Source organism: Lepisma saccharinum, chromosome 25 (assembly GCF_977018435.1).
Source record: "Lepisma saccharinum chromosome 25, izLepSacc3.1, whole genome shotgun sequence".
Classification (NCBI taxonomy): Eukaryota; Metazoa; Arthropoda; class Insecta; order Zygentoma; family Lepismatidae; genus Lepisma; species Lepisma saccharinum.
The window spans coordinates 44545603-44565158 of NC_139253.1; the positions used below are offsets into that span (position 1 = coordinate 44545603).

Here is a 19556-nt window from a genome sequence, read left to right on the forward strand (position 1 = left end):
TGGGGGGGGGCTTTTCATCTACATTTTATAAACCTAAAATCTATAGTGGTATTACATTTCCCCACACTAATTATAAAGTGAATTCTATCCATGATTAGATGGGTAGATGATAAAAATAAATTACACACTATATGCAGCATGAATGCAGTGAATTATATGCAATTTAATTCAGATAAACATGTAATTACTTTGGACAATCAACATATAACATGTAGATATTCACATAGTACTCATTTTAATTTACTCATTCACCCACTAACTCTCTGAATGCATCTGGGGAAGATTGCATAGAAATCTAATACATTATCATATTTTGTAATAATTTATTTTACAATTTTTTTTTTTAAACAATATATAAAACACTTGAATATAACTAGACAATTACTACATCTTCAAAGGTATCTTTATGTTTGGTACAACAAGTTAATGACTATACAAATCGATGATGATGATGATGATAAACCACTTATAAATATATAAATAAAAAATATTTTCACTTTTTTCATTGCTATGCTAAACATTCAATCAAAACTACTTTTAGCATCACACAAAGTATACACAACTGGAATTTTATTTGAAATGTACTGCAGCAGTTATAAAAGAAGAGTTTATTCTCATGTACCTAACCACAGTGTTTGAAGTGAGCAGTTAGGTTATAACAACTTATTCAATATTTTGAAGCTTCATATTGAGAAAAGTTCTGAGCTGCATATTTGTCATTACTTGAATAAAAAAAAATAAGACACATGTTCGTGGTTATGAATAATTTATAACTTCTGTAAATTTTAAATTATATATTAAATGTATAAAGCTCTCTTCCTCTTTGCACTTCATTACCCCAACTAGTCACACTCAAAACAACTTCTGGCATGATTTCAGGGTTCATCTCATGCTTGCTGAGCTCTTTGTTGAATTTTCTGCATTTCTTCACTCTGCAGTTGCTCCAAGGTTAGTAGAGAAATACCCAGTTGATCTTCTCTAGTGAAAGGCTGTGCCATTTGTCTCAACCATCTTTTTGCAACCTGGAAAAGCATAATCTGCCTCAAGTTTTCTCCTACAGATTTTTACATATGGAATATATAGGACAAAAACATGATTAAAAGTTCCTACCTGTGACATTTTATTATCTGCATTTTCTTTCTTGACCGCTCCTGTTCAGAATAAATGGCACACTTGAAGAGTTACAATAGGTAAATACATATTGTACACCATTGGTCAAGAGCCTTTATCGAGTACTATTTACAGTGCATGAATGTATTATTCACAAGCAAAATTGATGTATGTTGTGTGGTAATAATTTTTTCGGTTTTCCAATGAAAGTCTATCCGAATTATGCAGTTAAAAGTCATATTGTGTGCATTATTCATGTGTTTGGTTTCCCAGACACAGTCGCCATATGGTCTGCATGGCACGATGTGGGGTTGTAACGTGTTAATGTGATGGAAGTTTCTTATGGTTCATTTTTAGATTCAAAGTTCTTACAAGGGAAAGAATGGAATATGAAGTTTTATATGTACAGGGGCCAGTTGTTATGAAATATCTTTTTATCCATGATTTTTACCATTACCTTAATCCTTGTCTTTTATTTTAACTGACATGGCCATGAAGTGATTCCACTCGCCAAGATTGTGAACCTGATGAAGAGACCAGTTGTGTCTTGAAACGTTGCTTTTTTTTATAAAACATATACTCACAAATCGTAAGTGGTTCATTTTATAGTATTTTTAAGTACTTTTATTATATCATCGTGAGTAAGTCACACATGGCTTAAATATGAGTTTGTTTACTGTATTATGTAAGCTATGACTACTTTTTTCATTCTCTAAAGAGCATTGGTAGCAGATGTAGTAGCATCATGTGCAGACTTGCCTTTCAACCTTTCATTCTTCAGCAACATCACATGCTGTATAAGCCTGAAGTTGATTGGTCATATCTCCAAGTTGGTTGATTTGGTGTTTTAAGTCCACTTTATGCACAGTAAGGCTAATTGGGACTGGACCGACTGTTTAAAGTGGGATCCGAACCACTTGTGCCTCCACTGGGTCAGATCTCCAAGTGGCAGGTGACATGATCACTTTATCTTTTTGGGTGTGAGATCTTCCTTAGCGAAATATTTGTACTATGAGCAGAGCGAGCAAGAAAATTTTCACTAATCTATTTCTTTTCAAACCAACAATACTAACTTAACTCTTTCGCAGCTGCAAGCAACTTCAGTCAATTTTTTTCAATATTGCTAACTTACGAAAAGGAGCTGCAATCGAAGTAAGAAAAATAATTACCAGAACATGCTGCCACCTAGTGTCTGGCACTTCAACGGTTTTCCAAAGAAATAACTCGCTATGGTTCTGAACAAATTATAAACGTGTACAGATGTGTGTTATGTAACCAACAATGGCAACAAGGATCGTTTATCCATTCAATGGTGTGCTAAGGATTTTCGAAAGTGGGGAAAGGGGTGCATGCACTTATTTTAGTAGTCAGCCCTCATTTTGCTATTTTTTCCTGCTTTTGACCTTTTTTTATTATTAATACTGGACCAAATGGAAGGGTTACGACATCTACCAACTCCTTCCCCTTTGGGCATGCCACTGTATCTATTTCAATAACAACGTAAATCTAACACCAAGGGGAACTCCCGGCTATGGTGCTTTGTTCAAAGAATAATGGTAGAATTCATGTAAGTACTTTAGAATACTTTTTTTTTTTAATGCAATTCTGAAAATTTCCCCAAAAAACTATGCAGCTAAAGCTTTACGAGCATGCCAACTTTTTTAACCTCCTTCATTCATTGCTCTTTTGCCTTAGAGCCCGGGGCAATCACACATCTTGCTTCTCCTTCTAACTCCGGACACATTTCTGAAACTAACACCCATCCGATGTCCAAGATTCTGCATATTGTCAGTTTTTCAGTTTTAAGCTGTCAAGTCTGTTACTTATATGGTAACAATGCTATGTGCCATTGTTATTTAAATGCTTGATTTACTTCATGTCAGTGAATTATTATATAAATAGTATAGCATTTTCATAATTGATAACAAACACAGGAATGTTAATGTGGAAACAAGAAACAGAGGTGTTAACTGAAATTAAAGAATGGCACTAAGTTGCCAACACATACTACAAATAAAAAATAATCAATGTTCTTCTTGAAGGTTCACATAACCACTTTTTGTACATGCAAAATAATCTAACACAGTTATTTGTAGTGGTTTTTATTTGATTTTATCTGCGACGTTTCGTTCTGGTTTCCCAGAACGTTTTCAAGCTACACATACAACAACACAACCTCACAGCACAGGAAAATGGATACAAAGCAGGGGATATAATTCACATCATAAGAAGAACAGAGAAGAAAATGAAGAAAAAAAGACAAACAATAAAGAAAAAGAAGAAGAGGATAAGAATGCACAGGAAGAGAAGAAGTACGTGAGTGTGCCATTCAGAAGAAAGATGGAGAAAAAGATAAGAAACATTTATGCAAAGTATGGACTAAGAGCAGCTTTCAAGCCACCAAAGAGCACTGAGAAATAGTTTAATGAGTACAAAGAAGAGAAGGAGAGTGATGAATTGACAATGGCAGGGGTATATGAAGTAGAATGTGGTGGATATACAAGCAAGTTCATAGAGACAGGGAGAAGCATCAACAAAAGAATTAAAGAACATAGGAGAGACATTAAAGAGGAAGATCCAAGAACAGCATTGAGTGAGCATATGTTGACAAATAGGCACAGGATTAAGAAAGTAAAAATGAAGGAGAAGAGGGAAAATAAAATAGAGAGGAAAGTGGCAGAGACAAAGCACATATGCACAACAGGGGAGAGAAAATTAACAAAAACAAAGGGGAAATTGGAATAAAATGGTAGAACTAATAAAAAAGCATGTGGACAGCAAGTTGGTTAAGTTTCCAGAGCCACCTTCAATTTTCTGCACAAAAATAGAAGATTTCACCTTACCAGATCAGTTCAAGGAGAAAGGGAAGGTCAGTGCCACCAGAAGGAGGAAGGGAGGGAGGGAAGACAAAAAGAGTAGGTTACAGGATGGAGGGGAGGAGGAGAAACAGCCAGCCATAACACCTGCAAGGTGAAAAAACCAGTTTTACATAGGAGGAAATAAGGGCACACATTAATTCCTTAGAAGCATATGCGCCGACTCCATGGGCTTGGGGAGCTCAAGCCCCCCCAATATTAACGATGTGGGGCAGAGCACCCAAATAATTTTGCTTAAGAGGATCTAATGTATTATTTTGCTTCTCTTGTAAAGTTTACTGTGAATTGTGGCACATGAACTTAACTTTAAATACACATTTGAAATGTTCTAGACCATCAACTTTGGGGGCTGAGACCGCTAAACCATCAACTTTTGGGGGGCTATGACCAGAGACAGCAAAACATGACTTATTACTATATACTAAGTATATAATTATGAGTATTGTTAACATTTTTATTAAAAAGAGTTTCAAAAGACGATGTGCATGAACTAAGGGAGTGGATGGGAGTTCGTGCTACAAATGGCTCTTACATGACATTCAGGGAACGAGATCGTTGATATATTAGGGAGATCTGTTTTGCACTCCGTGGCAGCAGATATTAAAAGTTGGGAATATTTTGCTATTATGGTTGATGAAACTTGTGACAAACCCATCCGTGAACAATTGACATTCTGCATTCGAACTGTGAATGAAAATTTTGATATTTTTAAGGAATTCATTGGCTTTTATGAAATTCCGAACACTGAGGCCAAAACTTAAAAAAGGGAGGGAGTGAGTCATTCATTAATTTATTTCAGTGATCAGAGCCCCCCCAATAATTTTGACAAGTCGGCGCCCCTGCTTAGAAGTGTAGAGTGACTAGCCATGTGAGGTTGTGTTCTTGTACATGTAGCTTGAAAAAGTTGTGGCAAAACCAGAATGAAACGTCTGAGATAAAATCAAATAAAAACCACTAAAAATAACTGTGTTAGATTATTTAGCATGTATAAAAAATAATCATCGTATAATGTGTTCATTCAATTTTTCTCCACTTTCGGGACAGTCTCCCTCAGTCAAAGAGTATTTGTTCAGTTTTGTTTGATCTGGTACTTCGACTATTATAAATGGACATCAACAGTCAACAAGAATTAACAATCAATTATCCAGGTTACTACACTAACTCTTGATGAACAAAATAAATACCTGAATTGCTTCTTCAGTTGACAAATTGCACATGGAATCTTTTAGATGTTCCTGTATCCATTTTGGCAATTTCGACCTTTTGTCAGCTCTTGCAAACCTCTGAAATGAAATTTTAGATATTTAAATTCAATAGAACACATGGCACTTCTCAGTCAATGTATTTGCATGTTCAGAATTTTACTAAATAAAGAAACATATTATTTGTAGCTGACTGGAAATAATGAAAAATGATGCAATTATATGTTTACATACAGCAACTGATAAGAATTATATTTGCTGGTTTTGCACAAAGTCTGCTTTGAATAAAATACCATCGAACTGAATATAGATATTGAAGCAAACACCTCAGGAATACAAGATAATTGAATATTCATGATTGGGAAAAGAGAGACGCGGTAGTATATAAATACGGAGAAACTAGTACTCACTTTTATCCGCGAAGCTGTTTTTTCTTCTTTTTCGATTAATTTCAGTGGCCACTGCCACCATCCTCGTTGGAACTTGCTGTGCTGTTGCTTGGCGTGCATCTTTTGTTCGTAGTTCTCCGGCTGCCGTTAGGTGCGCTGTGCGTCTTGGTGCGTCGTCTGCTATTTCCGGGTGATAACTGCTGCAGTAGTGGAATCCAAGTATGGTGCGCTTGCCCGCTATCGATGTTTAGTTCGTGCGAGAAGTGCATTATGGCGTGCGTTTCCTTGATTTTGGTGTCTATGAGCGTGTGGGCAGTGTGTTTGACTCGAACCTTTTGAATTTTATGGCTATTGTATTTGATATGTCTAGCAAGACCAGTAGTGGGTTGGGCTTTTTTCGCATCTGCTAGGTGTTGTTGGATTCTTTCATTGACAGATCTGATGGACCTGCCGATGTAATGAGCCTTGCATTCACACTCTGCGTCATATACACCTGGGTTGTCAAGGGGGGAGAGGAAGTACCGTTTGTGCTTGTTCAGTTTATCAGCTATTTTGGAGTTGGGTTTGTGCGCTACTTTGATGCCAAATGGGAGAAGGGCTTTGGCTATGCGGTTGGAAGTGGTGGGATGGTAGGGGAAGGCAAACCATTTATATTGGTCGCTGGGGGTTGGTTGCGGCTGGGTTGCTTGTGGATGGGTTGATTGTGGTAGGTTAGGGTGTCTGACCTGTATTTCCGCCTTACTGCACCAAGTGGAAAGTTGTGATTCAGTGTAGCCATGTTTCAGGGCTATTTCTGTGATGATGGTTATCTCCTCTCGTAGATCCTCTTCTTGGCCACAGTAGGAGAAGGCTCTTCGATAAAAGTTTAGCCACACATTGGCTTTTTGTTTAGGGGGATGGCTGGAGAGAGCATGTATGTACTGGTTGCCTGCATCCAGTTTTCTGTAGACGGTGGTTGTGAATTTGTTAAGTGCACGGCTGATGGTGATGTCCAGGAAGTTGATTTTACCAAGTTTTTCATGCTCTACGGTGAAGTTGAGCCTGGGGTGGATGCTATTTAGTTTGTTCACTAGGAGGTTGAGCTCTTCTGCCTTTTTGTATACAACTATTGTGTCATCCGCGTACCTTCCATATCGGATGTGTTGTAGTTCTGGAGTGTGGAGTATCTCTTTTTCAGCCAGGTGCATGACGATGTTGGCTAAAGGAGCTGATAGCGGGTTGCCCATCGCAAGGCCCTCGGATTGGTTGTAGAATTTATCTTCAAACTGAAAGTAATTGTGTTTTAGACAAACTTCCAATAGCCTGGTTATCTCTTGTACCTCTAGGGCTGGGATTCTGTTAGTTGTCAGCCATCTTTCCACCGAACGCAGTGCTAGGTCTATGGGTATTGAACTGTACATATCTACTATATCAATACTGGCTAATTTTGCACTGTCAGCTTGCACTATTGAAGTTACCAGATTTTTAGCATCGGCACTGTTGCGGAACACGTATGTAAGTTTGAGGTTGAAATGAGATATTTTGTTTTTTAGCCAGTTTGTTAGGTGAACTGTGGGGTAATTGAAGCCAGCTATTATAAGTCGCATGGGGATTCCAGGTTTATGAGTTTTAGGAATGCCATAGGCAATGGCAGGTGAAGGGTGGGGATTGCGGAGGAATTTGTGGTCTTGTTCACTAAGTATGGCACTAGATTTCACTGCATTTTTCACAATTCTATTGTACCTGTCTGTGGGGTCTTTTTTTTGATGACACTGTACGAGTCACTGTTTAGTTTGTCTATCACTTTCGTGGAGTAATCACCTTTGTGCATGATTACGAACTGGTTTGTTTTGTCAGACTTTAGACACCAAACATCATTGGTGTTCAGCCATTTGCCAAAATCGGAGAGGATAGAAGAGATTTCTTGGTGCACTGGATTAGGTTTCCTGGTTTTATTGTTGGTCATCACTTTTTGAAAAATTCCGGCTGCTGACGTTCTGATGTTTTCCGACTTTTGGGGTTTGGGAGCAAAACAAGCTGCTTTTTCTGCCGCACATATGAGGTCGAGGGTGGGTGGCTTACTGTTTTGTACATTAAACTTATCGCCGTAGGCAAGGAGTTCTTTGAATTTGTTGGGGATTGAGAGATTTGACAGATTTATTATGTTTTTTCATGTCCGTCATCTGATCCACAAGCAACCCAGCCGCAACCAACCCCCAGCGACCAATATAAATGGTTTGCCTTCCCCTACCATCCCACCACTTCCAACCGCATAGCCAAAGCCCTTCTCCCATTTGGCATCAAAGTAGCGCACAAACCCAACTCCAAAATAGCTGATAAACTGAACAAGCACAAACGGTACTTCCTCTCTCCCCTTGACAACCCAGGTGTATATGATGCAGAGTGTGAATGCAAGGCTCATTACATCGGCAGGTCCATCAGATCTGTCAATGAAAGAATCCAACAACACCTAGCAGATGCGAAAAAAGCCCAACCCACTACTGGTCTTGCTAGACATATCAAATACAATAGCCATAAAATTCAAAAGGTTCGAGTCAAACACTGCCCACACGCTCATAGACACCAAAATCAAGGAAACGCATGCCATAATGCACTTCCCGCACGAACTAAACATCGATAGCGGGCAAGCGCACCATACTTGGATTCCACTACTGCAGCAGTTATCACCCGGAAATAGCAGACGACGCACCAAGATGCACAGCGCACCTAACGGCAGCCGGAGAACTACGAACAAAAGACGCACGCCAAGCAACAGCACAGCAAGTTCCAACGAGGATGGTGGCAGTGGCCACTGAAATTAATCGAAAAAGAAGAAAAAACAGCTTCGCGGATAAAAGTGAGTACTAGTTTCTCCGTATTTATAATTGAATATATGAATAAAATTCAACACATATTTCTCAACTTTTTTGTAACATGTATGACTAAAGAAATTGAGAATCTGCTCACACAGGCAGCATCGCACATACTGCAGTGCTGCTGCAGTGGTGAGTACGTGTTCCCATTTTGATGTTAAAAAAAATTTACTGATACACCTGTATGTTACATGGGTAGGGTACAAGTTGATCTGCCTCATCAATTATAATATATCTTGTCGCTTTGTGAACCATTTTTGACAAATGTTAAATTTTTCTCATTAAATTAAAGTACTACGTATGTGAAGTTTCATGTTTCCTCATTGCACAATTGGATAGTTTTTTTCCGATTAATTTCAAAGGCTCACTGCCTACATTCACTAAGAGTATGGTGTCTGGAGCAGATATGGTAGCGCGTCCGCTCCAGATGCCGCACCCTTAGTGAATGAAGGCAGTGCACCTTCGAAATTAATCAGAAAAACCTATCCAATTGTGCAACATGGAAACATAAAACTTAACATACGTAACACTTAAAACTGTGTTTACCGCATCCATCATGAAATTAAAGTACATTTATTTATCATCTTACCTTGTCTCCAAAGATCATAATACCGTAATCAGTTTTGCCTCTCAAAACTCTTCCCACGCACTGTGCTGCATGTCTCATAGCATCAAATGTGAGGAAGTCATTTTCACGAATCTGAAGACCAAAATAAAACAGATTATCATCACAATGAAAGGTAAACTACCACACACGAAAGTGTGAAAACTTGCATAAAAAATTACATTAAATGTTTCATGTTATTCTACGAATAAGACAGCAGGAATTAACTATATGTTGAGCATGATAATTATCAGGTGTAGTCAGTAAAGTTATTACTACTCTAAAAGTAACAAAATAAAATGGTAGATGAAATGTTGAGGGTGAATTTGAAATCACTCCACTTTCTGTGACATGTTCTCCAGCTTGTAAAAGTACACAGACTGTACTTGATTGATTGATTTAGTTTATTTTACTTCGCGTTTTGTGCCTCTTGGCTAATTTGCGAAGATGGGGATGAGTGATGAAATGATGAAATGGATGAAAATGGACATTCACGAACAACCATACACGACCGGGATTCGAACCCGGGACCCTTGGCATCGCAGCGCGATGTGCTAACCACTCGGCCACAGGGTCGGGCACACAGACTGTACTGAACAGACTGGTGCTACTTCTAAACAATGTGTGTCTGTATTTTGTAATACTTTTCTGCAACTTTTACCTACTCACAATTGTGAAAATGAATGATGATGATGAGTAGATGAAATTGATGAAGAAATGTACATGGCCACGTTGTAAGTTGACCACTGTGCCATTGAGGTAGTTAATATGTATCAGTTTTAAATCACATAAAAATATACGGAAAAGAGCAAATATTTCTTTAATATCAATATAGCCTAACATATCAATGAAGTGAAAGTATCATAGATACACTTTACAGAAGTTCTTTTGGAGTTCTATTTTCATTGAGAACACATCTTCAATTCCTTCCTCCACTTTTTTTTAACATCCTTTTTCTTGTTTTGGCCACGAGAGTATTAAAGTAATGGCCATGGGGTTAATGTGTTGACCATACATCACCTATTTCCAATTTACTTTCTACTGACACAAATTTTAGTTTATTTCTCTGTTTTCTCCTGTATAAACTGTATAATATAATTTTGGCTCATATAAGACAGTTCATAATTTTTGTACACACTTCAACACCACATCAACGTAATCTGCTTCTAATTATTCAAAGTTCTTTCAAATGTGAAGACTGATCACATTCAGGTGCAAATCGAGAAACTACTTTTCTGCTCAACAGCTGTTTGTACACTTAAACGTAATTGCACTAAAAAGTAAACACTATTAAATTGGTTACTGTAGTGAACTATAAGCCAGGAAATCTTAGATTAAGGCATGGATGTATCATGTCCCATTGTCTAGTTCATTGATCCCCATGATTTTTCTACCTTAACCTACAGAGGTGGAAAAGTAACACAAAATATCCAAAATGGAAACAGAAATATAGTGAAAGTAAATAAAAATAAGAACCTATAGAATATTTTAATATTAGGTTAGTCAAAAAGTAAATGCAATGTTTTTCTTTTCTTCCGTAGGTTGGCTGTACAGCTTTCTGCGCTCGCAAGCCGATAGATAGTATCGTTGTCTTCGCCTGTGGCAGGTTACAGCGTCATCACTTCAGTTCGCTCTGCAATGTTGCCAAGTAAACATGGCTGCGCCACTGTCCGTGTGCACCACAGAAGAACAGCGTTCTGTAATCCGTTTTTTGTGGTCTGAAGGTGTACCAGGAGCTGAAATCCATAGAAGACTTTCAGCACAATACGGTGACAATGTTTTACCGCTGCGAAGTGTTACCAGTGGATTGAAAAGTTCAAAAGCGGTCGAACAAGTGTGAAGGATGAGGAAAGAGCAGGTCGTTCAGCCACATCCACTACTGATGACAACATTGAGCAAGTCCATGAGCTGGTTCTGAATAACCGATGAGTGACTGTTGATGAAGTGGCAAACCATATGCACGTTAGTCGTGGTTCTGCATATGAAATTATTCATAACAGGCTCAACTTTCATAAAGTCTGTGCAAAAGAACTCACTGACGAGAACAAGCAAAATCGTGTGAGAATCTGTCAGCAATTATTGGACAGACATGCTAACGAAGGTGAAGCCTTTTTGAAACGAATCATCACTGGAGATGAAACATGGATCCATTACTTCGAACCTGATAGCAAATGCCAGAGCATGGAATGGAAACACCCTGAATTTCCAGTGAAAAAAAAAAGTGAAGTGTCAACACTCTGCAGGAAAATTGATGCTCACACTTTTTTGGGACTCAGAAGGGTTAATTATGGAACATTATGTGGAAAAGGGGACAACAATAAACAGTGAACGATACAGTGATATGCTTTCGAACAAGTTGAAGCCTGCAATTCGAAGCAAACGACGAGGTTGATTGTCGGAAGGCATTCTTTTGTTGCATGACAACACGCATCCCCATACCGCCGCCAACACCGCTCAAACTCTTCAGAATCTGGGCTTCAAGGTGTTAGAGCATCCTGCATAAAGTTCCGATCTCGCCCTGTCGGATTACCATCTGTTCGGTCCACTTAGAGATGCTTTAAGAGGCCGTCGATTCGACACAGATCAACAGGTGAAGGTAGCGGTGCATACGTGGTTTGCTGCTCAAACAAAAACCTTTTTTTCTCAGGGCATCGGAAAGTTTGTTGAACGTTGGACCAAGTGTATTGAAGTGCAGGGGGACTATGTTGGAAAATAATATCATTGTAAGTTTTCTATTGTTGCTGTGAAAAATAAAAATAAATTGATTGCATTTACTTTTTGACTGACCTAATATATTGTGCATCTTGTTTGAATTTGTGTAAAAAAATACATGCATGTGTATGGTTATGCAGATAACTACCGGTAGTATATTACTTGCCTGGAACTGATCTCTAAGATATTCCAGGCGAGCTCGAAGAATACGAGATTGTGTATACACATATGGAACTCCAAACATCAGAACAGCACGGCCAAGATGGTGATCAAAATCTACACCTTCTGAAACCTTTCCTCTTGCAACAGACAGTAGAATAGCACCTCGGCCACTTTCACATGCCTATGCAATGTAAAACAAAACAATTCAGATTGATTTACACCACAATTAGGATCTAACACAGTATTGTTAGAAGTTTCTCTGTCTCTAAAACACAACACTCAGGATTTTTTAAATTATGTAGCATGCTTCGATTTTATACTACTATTATAAGCTGGTACTGTTTTTAATTTAGGTTTATCATTGCAATGATATTTAATTAAAGACAATTTTGTATTATGTGATTTCTACTCTATCCACCCAAACAAAAAATGCAGGAAAAAATATAATCTGGGAAAATTTTATAAAATTTATGATACATTTGATCTCCCTAGTTCCAATAGAGGGAACAATTCCCTCTATTGGAACTAGGGAGATCAAATGTATCATAAGGGAAATATTAATACGTATAATAATAATAATAATGCAAGAATATAATAAATGTAATATTCGAGAACATAAATCAGGGTTCCACTGTATTTCTAAAGCATTACAAATTAAAGATTTTATCCATAATTAATTGAAACCTGTATTGGCAAATATCACTTGATATATAGCAAACAGGCAATAATTATAATTGATGAAATTAAAATTACCTTCATGTAATTCAGAAGAGCCAAGCTGGTTTCTGCTGCATCTTGGGTTTCTATGAAGAGCAGCTTATGTTTTTGAAGGTTATCAACAACTCCCTGATCATACCAGCTGGCAACCACACTCTCCATGTAGAGATACGACGTAAAGAAGCAGACCACACCATCAGGCACTACGGAAGAAATTTCTACAAGAAGCTGCCCATAGTTTCGAATCACAGCCACATCTTCACGTGTTTCAAATCTTGAAGATATTACTACCTGATCATTTCCCTTGGATACAATCTGCAAAATAGTAATCATCCCTAGTGTAGTTAGCTAGTCAGAAGCAAATGTGTGTTTTACATAAAGAATTATATCAGCACTTTCAGATTGCTTGTGTACAGGAAGAATTCCATATTGATTGCAACTTTGGCAATCGTATCTAATAAGGTTGGACGGGTAAGAAATGTAAGCCAGAAAAATACTGAAGCCGATAATCGAGGCTCTATCAATCTCATATAAAATTGTAAATATTCCTTGACGAACATGAATGGTTCATTAACTTCCTTAATTGATGTTTATAATTGGGTAACTGCAATAATCAATTTGATCCATCAATTAGTTTTATTTTACTTCGCATTTATACCACTTTTGGCTCAAAGTGAAAATAAGGATGAGTGATGATATGATGAAATTGATGAAGGGGCACACAAAGAACATTCATGCCCAGGCTTGGATTCAAACCCGGGACCCTTGGCATCGTAGTATGCTGTGTTAACCACTCAGCCACAGAGGCCAGTGTAACTGCAATAAGTTTTGTCTTGAAAAAGAAACTGTGTGTTACACATGAATTTATATTTATGTGCATCAATAACCCCAAAAATGGGAGCAAAATATTTATGTCATTGAATTGTAATCAATGTCGAGCCATATTGCACAGTGGCTCACCTCCTACTTTAAACTGTAGGTCCAGTTCCGATTAGCTTGTCTGCGCATAAAGTGGACTTAAAAACAAAAATGGTACAAATTTACAGGGTATTAGTAATTTTACCAATAAATAAGTGTGTCCATATCAGCCAATATTTATTTATCTGTCCCATTCTTAAAGGCTTTTCCTGATAACAATGATATCAGTATCTGAAATTAGCAGTTGGATTTTATTCACCGATACTGTCCGATACTTTTTCAGTGTATTAGTTTTGGTCAACATAAAATTCCACACAACTCTTCTGTGGAATTTGAATTTGAATTTAAAATTTTGGGTGCGTCAGCACTAAGGCTATTTTGCACCAGTCACATTATACGGGGTCCAGCCCCTTATCGTTACACAGAACAACTCTAACGTTGCATAACTAAAATCATAAAATATTAAAATCTTCTGACTTTTGTTAAAAGCTGAGGCTGTAAAGGAGCACTCAACACAAATAAGGACAAAACACAGGACAACACAAACAAAATTATACTGGCCAGTCGCCAGAGCCTCGTTAGTCTGCAGTCCAGGGTGTACTACGTGGAAGTGAGGTTGACTATTGGGTGCACTATGTGGAAGGAGCAACCCTTACACCCCAACTCTTCTGTGGGTACATTATCCTGGAAGTTATGCAAATTTTGAAATTTACATATATTTTGCAGCAATATTGTGTGAAAAACTATATTTTGTGATTGACAACAGGTATTTTCCTATTCTGGTTTAAATCTTGAATATTTTGAAGGAGTGGAATGCTCAACCACTAATATTAATAAATATTTTGAACAACTTTTAATTCTCAAGCATCAGTATTTGTGGGAATTGGTAAGGGCACCAGCACTGGTATGGGTATCAATTGAAAGTGATATAAGCTCAGCCATAATAATAAATTTTTTCAATGAACCAACATGGTATAGATTTTACATATCAATAAAATAGTTTTCACCCAGATAATAGGAAAACTTACCATGGGTAGCAAACATGGTCTGGCCAGGGTCATAGTAAATGAAGACATTATCACAGGATGAAAATCCAATATTTTAGGATACATATCCATGGGAGAAAGCGTTCCTGAGGTAATGACTACTGTTTGGAACCTGTCAAACACAGGCTTAATGGCGATTGATGAATCAAGGCAACTGGAAAAGAAATACCTACTTTTACATACATTCTCAAAAATATAAACTGGCTATAATAAGTTCTACAGCTAAACATGACTTAATTTGTTGCAGTCTAAGTTATAGATGTTTAAATATACTATCAAGTTACAGGTGTATTCTTCCCCGATTATTAGCATGACCCTAACTGCCAAAAAATTGTTCACATACAGGGTTTGTCCAATAAGTATCGGGACTGAAGTCATAAAAAGAAATTCATTGAAGATATATGTACAGTGTGTTAATATTCTTCAAAATATGACCCTCCTACATCAATACACCGCTGCCAGTGCTTTTTCCTCTTCATACGCCCCCTGGAAGTCGGCAACCGCAAGGCTGTTCAGGCACCCTGTCGAAGCCACTTCGACCGCCTCAATCCTCCCGAAACGATGCCCTTTCAGGCTCCTTTTGATCCGAGGAGGAAACAAAAAGAAGTCGGGTGGGGGAGCCATATCTGGACTGTAGGGTGCTTGTGGCAGTGTTGCCACATTGTGTTTGGCAAGTGCCTCCCTCACAATTAGCAACGTGTGACTGGGCACATTGTCGTGATGCAGCAGCCAGGAATCAGCGATTTCCCTTCGGACGCGGCGGACCCTAATCCTCAAACGTTCGAGCACTTCTGCATAAAATTTCCCGTTCACTGCTTTTTCAGCAGGCACAATCTCCTTGTGCAACACACCTTTTGAGTCAAAAAAGACGCTGAGCATCAATTTCACTCTTGATTTCCTCATGCGGGTCATTTTTGGTCGAGGCGAGGTGCTTGTGTGCCACTCAGCACTTTGCCTCTTGGTCTCCGGATCGTACTCAAAAATCCAGGTTTCGTCACCGGTTATTACTCTGTCCAAAAGATTTGGATCGGTCTCCAAACGTTCCAACAGTTCACGACAAATTGTCACAAGGTGTTCCTTCTGCTCGTCTGACAAAAATTTCGGCACCAACTTCCCTTACACCTTCCGCATTTGCAAATCATCGGTCACAATTGAATGCACAGTGGATTTCAGTAAATTTAACTCCTGTACTATCAACTGGCGATAACTGTTCAGAAGTTCTCGCACTTTGGCCACATTTTTAGCATTTCGGATCGATGTCTGACGTCCAGCACGTTATTCGTCTTCAAGGTCTTCCCGGCCATCTTTGAATTTTTTATGCCACTCAAAAACACGTGTTCTGGACATGGCTTCATCCTTGTAAGCCTTACGGATCATATAAAAAGTCTCCGTAGCAGATTTGTTCAGTTTAACGTAAAATTTGATGGCACAACGCTGCTCGATGGTTCGCTGCATCTTTACTCTCGACGAGAGCACTAAACACACTTTCACTTCAGGAGCGACCTACACACTCCAAAGGCTCGGAAGCAACTAAGCTGGGTCTCCTAGCTCACGTGACATCCTGCAACACCGATCCCACCCACAGAGACCACCCTCCACCCCTTCCCATTGGCCGGACAAAATTAATCCCGATACTAATTGGACAAACCCTATATGAATAAAAGATGGTATCTAGATTTCAAATAGATTTCTATCATAATTTTGTTTTATTTTGTATCTTTTTAACTGATATGATTGAGAAGTACAGGAAGCACAAACTGAATATCTTACTGTGTTAAAAAAGAACACTGGAATAATTAGAGAGCTTTCTGAAATAATTTTTTTTACAAAAGTTGGTGCTTGTTTTCTTAAAACCTCTGCACACATTTTAGTAATAGAAATTTCAAGTCCTTGATTTACTAAACATAAGTGGTAATTGTATTTCAAGGAATAAAAAACACAAATCAGAAATAAGGAACTAGAAGATACATAAGGTGACAGAACTTAGGAAAAATATGTCAGCATATAATGCATTTTAGGAGATAAATATCACCAGATAAATAAAAGTTTATGCTTGAAAGTTTTTTTTATTTTCAATATAACTGTTTGTAACACATTTGTGAGGTTGCCTTGAGTTGCATATAAATACTACAATCAAGTCTCCACCTGTCTCTCATGCTTCATCATCAGAACAAGAACTACATACATAAATGTAAAAAAAAATACCACAGAACAGATTATTTGACAGAAAATTAGAATAAGGTGCTTCACAAGAACATACCTGAAGTGCAAAATTGGATTTGAAACTGTTGGAGTCTTTTCATCAAAAGGTTCAACAATAATGCTAAATCCTTTTGTGTAAGTTGAGACTAGTGTAGCAAGGTGAGTAATTAAAACCAATGGTGAGAAATCTGTCATATCTGCTATTTCTAATGTACGAAGTAATGATGCCAATCGTTCTGCACAGAACCTATAAAAGATGTGAAATAATATTTATAATAACTATCACACAAAACATAAAAAAATATATTTTTTAAAAAAAATGTGGGCTAGAAAACTTAAGCTAGCGAACAGAACATTCAACAAATACATTTTTATCACACACATGACATAAAAAATTAATTAAGATTTGTTTTAAGTCTCCTTTAAGCTCAGATAAGCTAACAGAGACTGGACCTAGAGTTTAAAAAGGGACCCAAACCACTGTGCAATGTGCCTCCACTGGGAACTGAACCTGGGATCCTTCTAGTACAAGGCAGGAACATCACTACATCATCAAAGAGGTCCTACACATAATGCACTTATAAGCAAGTCATATACATTTACTTGAAGTGGGCTGATCATTATATATACTTTTTACTTCATTCATTCTAAGAATAAGTATAATTTACCTCAAGGGTTTGCGGTCAATGCAAACTTTCTGGTATATGTCCTTCAAAAATCCTGCCGGGCTTTCCTGCACAACATGTTGCACCCTAAGTCTTGTCTTCAAATATTCTACAAATCTCTTTAAGAATGCCACAAAATGTTCAGCCAGTCGAATGTTACCAGGTACAGCCTCTACAAAAACATAAAAATCAATCTCAACACTGCATTTCAAATGATGTCAAGACAGTGCTTTCCACACAAGGTTGAAATTAAAATTTCCAAATCTAGAAATAATGCATTACATTTTGAAAGAAAGGAAAAAATCTCAAGGTACAATATAAACAAGAACTCAAATACAGTAATGTCACAAAGACTATAAAGATTATGACAGTAAGTATATCACAATGAAATGTGAACACTATATTGCAGAAATATTTTTGTATATGTAACACTATCTTACATGGGCAAGTAATGCAAATAATAGTGAAGATTTGTCATCATGCAGACTACTACAAGCAATTTTCAGCCAAAGGCTAACCCTCACTCATTAGTAAACAAAAAGGTTATTTCCCTCTCTTTTTCAACTAAAATTAGAATTTCTGAGAAATGAAATGTTACTGAATATTATGAGTTGAAAAATGAAAAGAGAGACTGTAAATTCTAAAAATCAGTATGGGTGTTTACCATAAAATGTAAATATGTATTAGTTGCAATAAAAAAAGAAAGAAACAATTAATTGTGAAGGAAGTTGAATAATAATAACATGAATAATAATGTAGACAATTTTGTAGGAATGGGTCGATATGAAATTTTGGCTTATTCTTATAACCGATATTCCACCGATCCAATATAAAATTAAAAATGGTCCTTGAAGAACCTGAATAGTTCACTGACCTCCTTCATAAATTTTTGTTTCCAGGTGACTGCAGTACAAAATAAGTTGCACATTTAGACACTTACTTTTAAAAAAAAGTAAGGTATGGATATTATCCATAAAAATTATAACAAAATGGAAAACTTTTGCATTAAATTATAAGATATTTATAGATATATTGGATCGGTAAATTAATTGCTAATTTTATTGATACACAAACATGCCTATATCAGCCGATACTGATAGAGTACCGATTAATCTGTTCCATCCCTAAAATTTTGTATTGAAATTACATTGAAGGAGTGAAGTTAAGTGAAAAAAAAAAACACCAGAACACTGAAATAAGTAATTCTGTAACTTGAAGTAAGCACATCTTACAATGACAAAGTCTGTTTTTATCCTGCTACAGTTTTTTGGAGTTAACAGTATGTTATTAAACTTTGTTGTTGAAATCCTTCAGTTTGAAAATGGAGTAGCAAATTAGTTTAGAATTATGTTCTATACCTAGAAAAAGACGCTCACATATAAATTATATCATAAATTACTAGGGCTAAACCGATACCAGTGGTATCGGTATCGGAAGGTATCGGTATCGGAAAAATATCGGCTGGAATTCATCTACCGATACCTGTCGATACTTTGGCAGCATATTGTATTTTACGTGGTCCACAAAGATGCTTTCGCAGAGTGTAATTATTCTGGAAATTATGCAAAATTCTAACTTCTTTTGATTTTGCACCAATTTTACATGAAAAACTATATTTTGTAATTGCATAACATCTATTTTCATATTCTGATGTAATTCTTGAATATTCTAAAGCAAATTTCTTGGTAATTTGATGCTTGCAATTGCAGAAGAATATTTACATACCAATATTGATCAATATTTTGAACAAATTTTTAATTATTGCAATTTTCAAGTATCGGTATCGGTGGGAATTGGTGAGAGTATCAGTATCGGTTCAAAGATGTATCGGCTAAGCCATATAAATTACATGCTAAGGCATCTAATAGTGTTGTTCTAATTTTTTAGCTAAGGTAATATTTCTGAAAGTTGTGCCATTTCTCAAGCCATATACTTAAAGATACCTTGAAGTACTTCATCCGGAAGAACAGGGTTTGATAAGATTACATCTGTTTCACGTTGCACACTTGCATCCTTCAATCCATCTACTAACCGTTGATATTCTCCTCGGAGTTTCTCAGCATCATCATCTTTCATCCTATTGAAATTAGAAATAAAATCA

General features: G+C 37.1%; 1 protein-coding gene across 1 annotated transcript in view; it reads right to left on the bottom strand.

Annotated features, from left to right (window-relative positions):
* Positions 1 to 232: 232 nt before the first annotated feature.
* Xpd (general transcription and DNA repair factor IIH helicase subunit Xpd) overlaps positions 233 to 19556 on the bottom strand; it is a 46364-nt gene continuing 27040 nt past the window's right edge. Inside the window, exons 7-15 of the mRNA XM_083111685.1 lie at positions 19399 to 19532; positions 17459 to 17627; positions 16849 to 17037; positions 14571 to 14742; positions 12661 to 12939; positions 11912 to 12088; positions 9019 to 9129; positions 5171 to 5269; positions 233 to 1022 (exon numbers count right to left, since the gene is read on the bottom strand). Of these exons, the coding sequence (XP_082967811.1) occupies positions 888 to 1022; positions 5171 to 5269; positions 9019 to 9129; positions 11912 to 12088; positions 12661 to 12939; positions 14571 to 14742; positions 16849 to 17037; positions 17459 to 17627; positions 19399 to 19532 (1465 nt within the window). The 3' untranslated portion in view covers positions 233 to 887. The remainder of the gene's footprint in view (positions 1023 to 5170; positions 5270 to 9018; positions 9130 to 11911; positions 12089 to 12660; positions 12940 to 14570; positions 14743 to 16848; positions 17038 to 17458; positions 17628 to 19398; positions 19533 to 19556) is intronic.